The 12,253-nt window shown below is 35.6% G+C and overlaps 1 protein-coding gene across 4 annotated transcripts in view; it reads right to left on the minus strand.

Annotated features, from left to right (window-relative positions):
- LOC128678783 (ankyrin repeat and sterile alpha motif domain-containing protein 1B-like) overlaps positions 1 to 12,253 on the minus strand; it is a 93,744-nt gene that overhangs the window by 48,351 nt on the left and 33,140 nt on the right. For all 4 annotated transcript variants that reach the window (XM_053760581.1, XM_053760582.1, XM_053760580.1 and 1 more), the window contains exon 11: positions 7,175 to 7,337. In XM_053760581.1, coding sequence (XP_053616556.1) covers positions 7,175 to 7,337 — 163 coding nt within the window. The remainder of the gene's footprint in view (positions 1 to 7,174; positions 7,338 to 12,253) is intronic.

Consider the following 12,253-nt stretch of genomic DNA (forward strand, 5'->3'; position numbering starts at 1 on the left):
GCTTCGCACAGCCAGCACTTCTTGGTCACAAGCGCAATTGCCGGACATTTGGTCGTAAATTTTCTTTTCTTTTGGACTCAAATACTGAGGTAAGTACTTCGATTTATTAGTAAAAAAGTTACCTTTATTCACCTAACCTTATAAATAGGTTAGGCGAATAATGTCTTTCCCTTCCACAACTGTGTATATTGGTGTCAGATTTTATTCAAGACTGCTCATATATAATTTTTGTCATACATTCGCTTATATTTTTTTACGGTTACTCTGTAAGATTATAACTTTTAGTAGCATAAAAATTACACATGCAAAGAACCTTATCTGCACATTCAATATGACCGCAGCAAGTAATTAAACAAAACGTGACCAAAACAATATTAAACTATTAGAAATCTGGCCTTGTTATGAATGCTATTGATCCAACTTTGTTGTGTATTACATTACAATTTATTTTTAATTTTAAAATAACGGTTACAACAAATGTTTTGAGTGCTCAAAGCTTTAGTAGACACGTTCCAGATTTTTCGGTGATAAAAAACGAACTGCGAAGTTAAATATTTTTTGAAATACATTAAAACCTTGCTATAGTAACACAAGTAGAATCAATGAATGAAAACCGCAAGCGCCACAGTTTCCTCATGCCTTCGATAAACTTGATTGGTTCATGTTGGACTGCATTAGTGTCTAACCGCAAACTGGCCACCAAATTTTTGACGTGACTTACAAGTAATTAACAGCTGATCATAGATAAGACAAATATTATAAACAGAAATCCTCCTGTCGCCTCTGTCTGTCTGTATGAACGCGAAAAAATCAAAAACTCGTCGAACAGAGTTTTATACGATTCTCACTAATATATAATGTGATTCCTGAGGAAGGTTGAGATGAGTTTAAGATAAATTAAGTAAAATCTGGAAGAGGCCCGAGTTTAGAGGTATATTACAGCCGTGAATGACACAAGGAATACACACAAATGAGAGTGAACGAACGAACATAGATTTTATTAAGGTTGGTTGATTCCAAAAACATTGGAGCAAAAATGTTAATGTGCTTGATATTCGACGAGTTATATTCTGGAAATATCAGATGATATTTAATAATTCTATGTCAATAAAACGACATGCTTGCTGAGCAGAAATGAAGACACATTTCTCCGCACACCCCAAATTCAAGAAGTCCTTTAAAATAAACGTTTCCTGAATCACAATGATTCGAACAAAAAATAAAAGGCCATCTTCACACCCTAAAACAGTTTAAACACTACAATACTACAGACCATAAAGAGAACAAACAAAGGACAACATGGCGGGTGGCGCGTCAGGCGGCGCCTGCGCAGCGCACTCTTGTTTTGCGATTTGCGTCATTTCATTGCCGTCTCTGCGTGTAATATTATTGCTGTGAAACAAATTAACTCTTCTTGACATCAAACCCAAGACTTATTCTTAGCTTGCAACTCTAAAGACGAATAATGAAGATAGAAAGATGTGAATGAGTAACGATACTGATAAAATATTATCGTACCTCAATACCATCATTATACGGAATTTCACAGGTGGATAAACTCTCAGGTTGACTGAAATCTGAACATGAGATTTTACTTTTCCAAATATTCATAAAACCATAGACAAATGCCCATTTATAACGCAGTTAAAGTGCTTATGTGGAGATGCCAACAGATCAATTGTCTGTTTCTAGTATTATTATTTCGATAGCTTCGGGTGTTATCTAAATACCCCACAAACATTCCCTTCACCACACAGTATTATTTGCACCTTCCAATCTACTGTACAATCAAATAGCTCATACGTAACGGTTGTTACAAGTTTCACAATGAAATGAAGAGGTGCAGCCAATTGCACACAAAGTTACTATGCAATGCACCCAGTAAAGGGACCTCTATAACGTGGTAATACCGTCGATTTTTCTATGAATTTGGATAATTTTATATGCTGATGACTGTAGTTGCCACCGTCTAGTACAAAGTTGGACCTTCAAGATTTGACCCAAAAGACGACCTCATTTACAGGCAATTCGAAGTTTTAAAAAAATATCAAATATCCTCATCACCAGTCGTTTAAACGATCCCACTGCTGGGGCACAAGCCTTCCTTATGGATGGATAAGGAGTATGCGCCATGACCCACCACGCGTGTCCATTGCGGATTGGTGGGTTTTAACGACTGCAAATACAACCAGGATCAATGGTTTAACGTGCTTTCCGAAGCAGGGAAATGTTCTCAATAAACCTATATTTTATTGAAAATCAAGCTCTTGATGGTAGGCTGAATAGGCATTACTGAGTAGATGAGATCGAATTATTTCGTTCAGTGGGTACTAGACCATTGCAACACCAGCTGGTACTATATTATTATCTTCGGATCATTGTTGTGGTCACCGGGTAGCTTCAGAAACCAATGTGATGTATTCTTGAATGATGATTGCCGATTGCATCGACTACTTCTATTCGAACAGAAATGGGCTTCAAGTTTTATGTCGTAATAAATACATGGTACTGAATATTGTGTTGTGGGAAAATGGATACGAATACAGAAATATATATGACAGATTTAACTGAACTGAAAAATACTAAGATGAGAGCATCTTAGTATTTTTCATGGTTGATTCTTTAGCTGTCGAGCGTCGGTTTGCAACAGTAGATTTTCCTACTTTTTCTTCACCACACACGGTCTTTGGCAATGTTGACAGACCAATGCCATGCACAACCATTGACAACATCAAGCCAGGAATGAATGGGTTTGCCTCTTCTGCCAGGATCTAATACAAAATAGCTACAAATACTGTTCTGAAAATTATTCAACCTAGATCTTTTTTTAAGGGAAACTCGCTAAATTAATTTCCCCCCATAAATATGATATACAAAAATAGGAAGGAAACAGCGGGGAGTGAGATGATAAGAGAGATTCAAGTCAACCACGTAATTACACTAGTGAGAGGTGAAATTAAGCAAACAATTAAAACCTCATCAAATAGCGCTTTAAAGATTACTTTACAATTCTTGCTGTGCTGAGAAACAGACACACATAATTCAAGAGGCTATGGTCATCCGTGTAGGACAGTCGACAACATATAGCCTCTACAAATTCACCTCTATTACAACGGCATTAGGGCCATGCAAAGTAACTTGATTTGTTGACTGTACTTTTGTCTTGCCTTTAATATTGCATCACACGTCCTTTGACTTCCATTTCTATGTAGCGTTAGAGTAATGTTTTAAATATTAATTTTAAAAAACTAACTTAAAATTCAAGGTCAGGAAATTATACAACTCCAAAAATAAAATATAGCCAATAACTTAATTAATATATTCGGTTTATTTAGACAGCATGTTTAGAAGATTGAATTCTCTGAATTTTTTTTTCAAAAGAGTGGCTGTAGTACAAAAGTATTACACTTTTGTATTACTTCCCTAGTTTGTGATCTCTTGCCATAACACTCAACGAGTTGGTCAGATGTGTATGGCCACGATTACACGCGTAAAAACAGCAATCACGCGAGATGTGAAACAAATGAACTATCTGGTCTAATGGCACGACTAAGGCTATAAAAGATGTTAATACAAATTGGTGCTATTCCGATTTTTTTTCTATTTTGTTCCATAGGTCTATTCCAAGTCCGGAGCGTTAAACTGGCGCTTCTTGGAAAAGTTTGTCTCTTGATAATCTAAATTTAAAGCAATATTGTCTCCCACTTGGGGGAAATACCTGTCCGTTCTGACTTGTCTTTTGTGGATCCATATTGATATAATATGATTATTTAGATTAGAACACTTTATTTCTGAAACTGCTTGGAAAATATGTTTATTCTTGCCCTAAAAAAATGATTTATTAAAAGAAACTATTTAAAAAAGCAAAATAATCTACTTAACGGTCGATTGCGGAGAATCGAGACACAATAGATACTTAAACAATAGTTTGACCGGCGCATTTGCGGAAACTGTGATTAAACGAAGCTGTTTCATTCATAACATTATTTACTATCAGTTTATGCAGGTCATCATTATTACAATATTCAAGAAACTTTTTACAAAGTTTCATTTATCAGTATTTTATCAGCATGAGCCAGCAGCATTTTATCGTCTATTTAACGTGCTAATCACGCATATCTCATTATTCCAACGCGTAAATAATTTCCATTCTAATTGTATACGACGGCACTGCCAGTAAGTACAGGTCAAAATTAAGTACACACAACAACTAAAGATTTTTAAACAACAATAACGAATAACAAAATATTGTCTGATTTTAAGACGTAGAAAAAAATATTTAACGCACATGATTTATTTGTGGATAAAGTGATCGCCTCTAATATTAGTTTTAGTATTTACATAATTATTACCACGTAGGTACACAAAGTCTTTCTTCTTCTTCCTTCGTCATCTCCTTGCCCCCCTTGGTCTGCCACGAAAATTTACCGATCGTTCCAGAGGGATTTATAATAATGTGCTAAAAAAAAATTATAAAACTGATCAAGATATAAAAGTCGAAAGAAATCACTTTTCTACCCATAAGTCCCGAGTCGTGTTTCGATGGCCGTTCGGTGTGATTACTCGTTCGACACTCGGAAACTCACGCGTTGCGTGTCTGGTGCGTTGTATCTCCGTAACTGTTTGACCAAATTGAAGTGAAAGGCCTTGTACAGTTCGTGTGAATACTGGCTCGGCGCCAGAACGATGGGCAAGGACGTATGTAACACAATTCCGAGTGTTAACACTGATATTCCTATAATATCCAGAGATGAGATTACACAAATGTTGTCCCAGTTCAAAAAGTTCGGCGCAAACTCCTAAGAATTTTATTAGGCCTACTAAGATCTTGCCGCTACTCAATAACAGAGTATCGATGGATATATTTATTATATCTACTTTATCTTGACTATTAAGCACAACTGACATTAAAAAACTAAGTAGCTGTTGTGTAATCATCAGATATGTACGAGTTGATAGAGATTGATTGGTCGGTAAAAAGTGTACAACAGCAAACACCAATTTATCGGCGCATTCCGATGGAAATGAATCGAATGATTAGTAGTTGGTAGCCATGGACGGTCGTGATCACAAATAACTGTATAAACAGAGGTGAATCCTTGTTTATCATATCCCAGTTCCAATGAATATTATAGTAAATTGTCTACTAAACTAGTCTTAAATTTTGCATATAGTATGCGGAAAGACATGGTTTATCTTCAGTACCTGCCGGCAAAAAAAACTGGTTCCGTTGTAATAACGCGGACGATACTTAAAATTACATAGTTAATATCTATAAAAATATTTGAATATATATTTGAATAGATATAGGTTAATATAAAAAGAAGTTTCAGCCAATATATTTGGAATGGAACAGAAAGTAATATTTGCAAAGGTGGCCAAATTTTTCACGATGACATTTTACGAAAGGATCGTCAGTAGGCATAACAGGTCATGTACAGAGTTGAGTATATTTCTGTACTATCCGTATTTACGCTATGGTTTCGTAAGTGCTACTTGTGAATATGACTAAGTACTCTGATGCAGTGTGATAGAACATAAGTAATTAAATGCTAACTAACAAGTAACTGGAAATGAGAAAAATAGTAACAGCTAGGTTTTGAAACTGAACACGTGTTCAGTAGTTCGTCTATAGTCTTGTCTAATAGGTCTACATGTACGTACATGTAGACCTATTAGACAAGACTATACAAATTAAGATAATATAAATAAAATGGTAAGCCCTTCTAGCATTATAGAGACAACACTGTTAAAATGAGTTTTTTTCGGTATTTCTTCTCTGCAGTGGTCGTTCCGAAGTGCTAGTAGTTTGTAGCTTCGGTACGTGTTATTTAAATTGGGATAGGTACGTGAAAATGTGCCTGTATTAGTCTAATTTCTTAATAAACGTTTCGATTATGAGCATTAGCAGATTTTGAAATAAACGGTTATGCAATGTTATAATACAACAAATTAAAACCATATTCACTCCTGCGCAGATTGTAAGAGCTAATCAAAGGAAGGACCTATTAACCGGAGATTCTTCTCATAGACAATAAGCTAACAACTAGACATTATTATATTTCAAAATCTGAATTTCACCACTAAGTCCGATGTCTAGCGAAAGTAGAATTCGAGCTTCGCGACAGCTGGCTCTGTCTACCCCGTAAAGGATAAAAACGTAATACTGTATCTGTAACATAGGCCTGCCTGAAAAACTAATCCGAAACATGTTCTGTAACCATCAACGAAATTCCTGTTTTCATTTTAGCGTCGGCTTTTACCCAAATCAATTTTCATGTAAAACCAATCCAGCATATTGGAGAAATATTCTACAACGGTTTTCCATCGGGCTCTTTGTTTGTAGTCTGGCAACCCAGCGGCGCGTGCAGTGTTGCCATGTTTGCAATGCAAACAGAAAAATCGGGAGAACCGAATTCACCCGCCAAATAAACACCATTTATTTTAACTTGTTTTAAAACTATTTTCCGCGTAGAGAAAGTGAAGAATTAAAATTTTAATGAGCGTGTTAATTTATAACAAAATTTGAGTTGAAATCGTTAAATTTAAGTAAATATCAGTTTTGAAAACGTTATAATTAGCATAGTGAGTAGATAGCATAGTTACCAGATTAAAAAAAACGTATTTTGTGAACTAATGGAGTTTGTAAGAGTGAGAAGCTTGGCACTTTGTACGTAGTACCTACTAATTCCACGCTTGGCACTAATTGTACACGAGATCTGATAACTTTTTGACACTGATAGCCAGATGGCTATCAGTCACGCCTCGATGCTACGACGAAATCGTGACGTAGATCAACAAAACAGAAAAAAATCGTGTCAACATTTTATACGAAAATTTGTTTAGTGCGGTTCTCTTCTTTTCAAGTATTATTATATGAGACCAGTATGTAACCACTTTTATCGCTTTGTCGTTAGCCTCTTAGAGGTCCTACATCACAGACTTATATTTAACTGTGTTAGTACAGGATGTCGGACAGTTGAATTTATATCTCGTACGATATCTGTATCGGCTATACATAGAGGAACATTTCGCCAAACTTTGTCGGGTTCGGCATACATTGCCTGTTTTTCATTGGGGTAAATAAATCTCTTATACAAACTAGGTACGCAATGTTTATTCATTCGCTAGGATACTTCATAAAGATACACTTAAATATATGCTAAGTACTCACCAGCGAAAGGAACATCACACACGTACTCCTCAACGCAGTTGTCGGTGTTGCCGCTGCGGTCCGTGGCCCCACTGGCGACGGACGCCGCAGACGCCGCCCGGAGAAGAAGACTCACTTCTGTCTCTGTCTGGCTGTCGCGGAGAATCGATCTTCTTTTGTATTCCTGGCGGACAATATTTGAGTTTAAGGTCGATCTAACGTCTTATTCATCAGCTCCTCAGTGTGGTGACTTGAACTTGAATCAGAGCAACCTCTGATTTATTTTTATATTAATTACTTATATATATTCATCGTCTCAGTCTCAAGAAATTGACAGCTGGATATAGCCTCTACCAAATTAATATGACATACATATTACACCGATTGAAAAAAGCTTGGAACCAATTAAAACGGTAGACTCAAAATAGCCAATTTATGTTGATGGGTTAAATTTTGAGAACTGGCAAAGAAGAGACCAAAGTCGAGAAGCTTTATGTTGGAAAACCCATATAGATGGCCTTAGTAATATACTTAGTAGTTCGGCGTTTGTACTATTTAAACTCTCAAATGAATTAAACATAAAAGCGCTTATCATGGTTTAGTGGAATCAATACTTAGATATGGAATCATTTTTTGGGGCAATTCGACGGATAAGGATATAGCTTTTAAAATGCAAAAATGCTGTATTTTACGCAATGTTTAGACTCCAAAGCACTGATAGTTGTCAGCCATTTTTTAAAGAACACAAAATTCTTACACTTCCGTCACTTTACATACTTGAGGTAGCAACATTTGTGAAAACCAATGCTCATTTATTCCCTCGTCTAGCTGATGTTGTATTGAGGAATCATCGAGATATCTATCGATTATGCATGCACCCATCAAAAACTGCTTTACTCGGTAATAGCATAGTATGTATGGCACCGAAAATTTACAACAAAATTCCAAATCAATATAAAAGCTTAAATTTAAATCTATTTAAAAAGCACCTCAAGTCTTTATTAACTGATAAATGTTATTATACTTTAAATGATTTCTTTAATGATAGACTCGGATAGAATTTAGTGCTAGGTAGATTTTGTTTTGGATTTGTAGTGAATAGCATGTTCCTCTTTATTTATTTATATTTGCATACCTATATTCGGTAAAACATGTAGGTTTTATTCATTTTGACATCAATTTGTATATTTATCTCATTTGAGCGTTTTCTTGGTTTCTTTCTCAGCCTTTAAGTATCGAGGCACAGGGTCCTGTTTCCTAAGTTTTCTTCTCCGATTCGCAGTCTCACGTCTCATATTAGGTTATTTATCAAATAACTTTATAATACGACAACAGGCTGATCAAGTAAATGATTTGAGATTAATTAGTTCTCAGTATACTTTTCATCGCGATACGAAGCTTAGAACCCGAGATATTGACAATAGTAAGTTACAGACGAAGCAACAAAGATACGCGGGCGATGCCGCGGACAAAAGATAAAATACGGACTGGACTACAGCTGGACTTTCTTATTCCTCATCCTATTTGAAACAGCTGTTTAGTCCGACAGTCATAACTTTCGTCTGCGGCCTATTTATCGGAACAATTTTTTTATTACTGTAAACTAAATTGAAATGGGTTAGGTAGTCGTATGGTCTAAATCATTATCACTTTTATTATATTTCGTATTTGGTATACATCGACAAATATAAAATATTAGTTGCGTAGTATAAATAAAAAAAAAAATATAAAAAAAAACATTCATAAATAGCCATTCATATAGTCAACAATTAGCAACATATAAAATACAGTATGATAATAGGGTCTACACGTACTTTTGGACCTTTGGACGGTTAGGATGGGTGAAGTGTCAATGTGTTCAAATCCAACAATCTGACGATCTTACTATTGTTTTAATCGCAAAGAAAATGTTGTGACGTGAGAAATACCAATATCACATTGGTATTTCTCACGTCACAACATTTTCTTCAGTTGTATCTCCATAGCTTAGGGTGGGTACCACCTGTAGCTGTGGCTTTGTAGCCTTCCAGGCCAAAGCGATCTTGTCCTGCAAGACCTGGTGCAGTTTACTGCGTGTACCTTATCACATCTGTACTTCTAGACGCTAGTCTTCTTTGACCCAACAGTATCCATACTTCCATACTTAATATTCATAAATGCGAAAGCCTTCACAGCTACACCGTTGAGTCGATTTTGATAAAATTTGGAATAGATATAGTCAATGGGGTCAAACATTGACTACCGGTGGGCGGTGATGCGGGGAACAACCAGTAAGCAATGTGTTAATCGTAAATCGTGTTAATTGTAATAAAAAATTAATATCAAATACTTACATCTCCTATAGGCGTGTGCGACTCCATGTAAGGTAGATTTATCCATATAAGCAAGCATAGAATGTTTAATTACAAAGGCGTACTGCCATAAAGCTAACTGTCCAGTAGATCCGTGCGATATGTAACAGTAGCGTAGTGAGTTAAAGCGAGAAACTACGTTACGTATTATGATATAGGTACACTCTAAACAAATGCTAGGTAACAATTTGTACTACAGAAATCTAAGTAAATAACTTATTTGAAACTCCAAGTCTGCCTTGAATCACTACTAATTCGAATGCCAAGCGAATAAAAAGTCAACAAGAAATTTACAAGCGGAAAGAATAGTCGGCGTTAGTAGGTAAAATACCTACGTGAAACAAGCTAAGCGTGCTGTTATTAAAATGTGTCTTCAGCGGACCCGTGATGTTTAGCTTAATGCCGGCTGTACACTATTGACAAAAACTTTGCTGTTATATACATGGTTGGTTTTTCCTTGCGGTAATAAAACGTTCGCATACAATATTAGCAATGTACGTAAATTAATTAATTAGTTAGCGTCTGCACGTTAGCATCTGAGTTCGGCGACAGTGAATAGCCGGCCTAGCAAAATAAATATACTGGTTGCATTTGCAATTTTAGTACATAGGGTGCAATCGAACGCCTCGGGTGGTAGGTAGGGCGCGTTACTAATATATCTACCTAGGTGCGGTATAAATACCTATTGCATTTTGATACAAGAGGGCGCCAATGTATTGATTGCACACGCAATTGTGGATCGGGTCGGGAGGTTCCCTCTATGGTAGTTGAGCTTCGCGATGGCTGACTCACGCGTCAACTCGTGAACGGGTGCTGCCGGGGGGAACTGGTCAGCTCGATCTTTTATTAAAAGTTTTTTTTTTGTTTGGTTAATATTATATATATATATATATATATATATATATATATATATATATATATATATATATATATATATATATATATATATATATATATATATAACCATGTAGGTAGGTATTTGACCTAGTACTTTATTGTGTACTTACATTGTTATATTACTGATAAAAAATTATACACAAATTTATGTTTAAAAAATGGTAAGCCCTTCTGGCATAATAGGGACCAACACTGTTTGAATGAGTTTCTTTCGGCATTTCTTCTCAGCAGTGGTCGTTCCGAAGTGCTAGTAGTTTGTAGCTTTGGTAAACATCATTTAATTTAGAATATGACGTGAAAAAGTGCCTGTGAAGGCCTAATTTCTGAATAAATGATTTGATTTTGATTTTGACACGCACGCAAGAGCCCTAGAACCACAGGTACCTTATAGCTATATCCTCGACTATTTAATTTACAGCTATCTCTGGAGATAAGACCTAAAACATGATAGGAATGTTGCCACGTGCGATACTCCAGAGGCTTTAAAATTTTTCTAAGGCGTTTATTGATTCGACTAGCTCTTGCAACGCAAATTTCTGTGAAAATTTCTGGATTTTGAAAAAACTAACTTTGTACCGTGGCTACATCATACACAGAAATAATCTTTAAAATTTCCGAAAGATTGACTTGTTTGAACTATAGATTTCTAAGTAAATCTATATTTCTAAGACAAGGTATACTAATATTACAGAGGAAAGATTTGAATGTCAAAAACGACTGAAGCAATATTGACGAAATTTACGGCACGATAGACTATTGATGAAATTTACGGCGAGATAAGACTAGGCCTGTGTGTGGAGTAATATAGGCTACCCACTATCACTCGTAATCGCGACCGATAATGGTGATACAATAATTACCAAGGCTCAATACATATATCTGACAATTCCAAGGTCAAGAACACTAGTTAGAACACCTTAGTACCTATTATAATAAAAAAAATAAGTAATTAAGTAAATTGTTAAAGAATAACAGTACGACAGTTTCGAGCAAAACGTAGATAGTTATTTCATTGCTCTGACGGTTTTAAAGGCGCTGTTCTCTCAGAATAACACTGTGTGGTGCTCGTGCACTTGGTTCATGATCCAAATGAAATTTTTGGTTACGGTAACGCGCACCTTACACTGCAAAAGTTTATTTTCAAAAACCATCTACATCCTTACCTTGTAACAAACGAAGCAACACATACGCGCACTAATTCAATTCGAATAAAAATTTTAAAAAAAAAATAATTTACTTTTTAGTTCCAAATACTGTATAAAAAAAATCACTTAAATGAACTTACCTTTACTTTGCACTATGTAGTGGTTTCTGAACTTCTAGGTGTAGTATTTTTACTTTCAGAGCAGTGCCCTATTGGTCAGTCAGTCAGTCAGTCGTGTTCCGTCACGTTAAGGTTTGATTGACGTCCATCAACGAATCAACGCAGAACCATGGAATAGGGAGGGAGTATTACTGCACGTTTATCCCGCCAGAATACAGCACTGTATATTAGGTACACAAAAGCTTTGCCGCCTTTTGCTATGTCATTCAAAAAATTTGACAATCTTGCCTATTCATTTTTGTGGAATTTGTCAAAGCTACCGTTTGTATAGTATCTAAGTATCTGGGACCTAATAACTTATGGGTATAGGATTGGAAAGGTTTTAAATAGGTACCAAACACCCCGATTAATCGAGATTTTTATTTCAGTTTATTCTCAACCTCGTTGAACAGAATGATGTTGTAGATAAATAACATAAATAATAACTTTTAACCACTGTAAGGACATGTTACTATAGTAAAATAATAATGAACCTATTTTATTTACTTATTATGGAATATATAAGTACTTACCTACGTTTGTTTTAAT

The sequence above is a fragment of the Plodia interpunctella genome, chromosome 20, assembly GCF_027563975.2.
Source record: "Plodia interpunctella isolate USDA-ARS_2022_Savannah chromosome 20, ilPloInte3.2, whole genome shotgun sequence".
In the NCBI taxonomy this organism is placed as follows: domain Eukaryota; kingdom Metazoa; phylum Arthropoda; class Insecta; order Lepidoptera; family Pyralidae; genus Plodia; species Plodia interpunctella.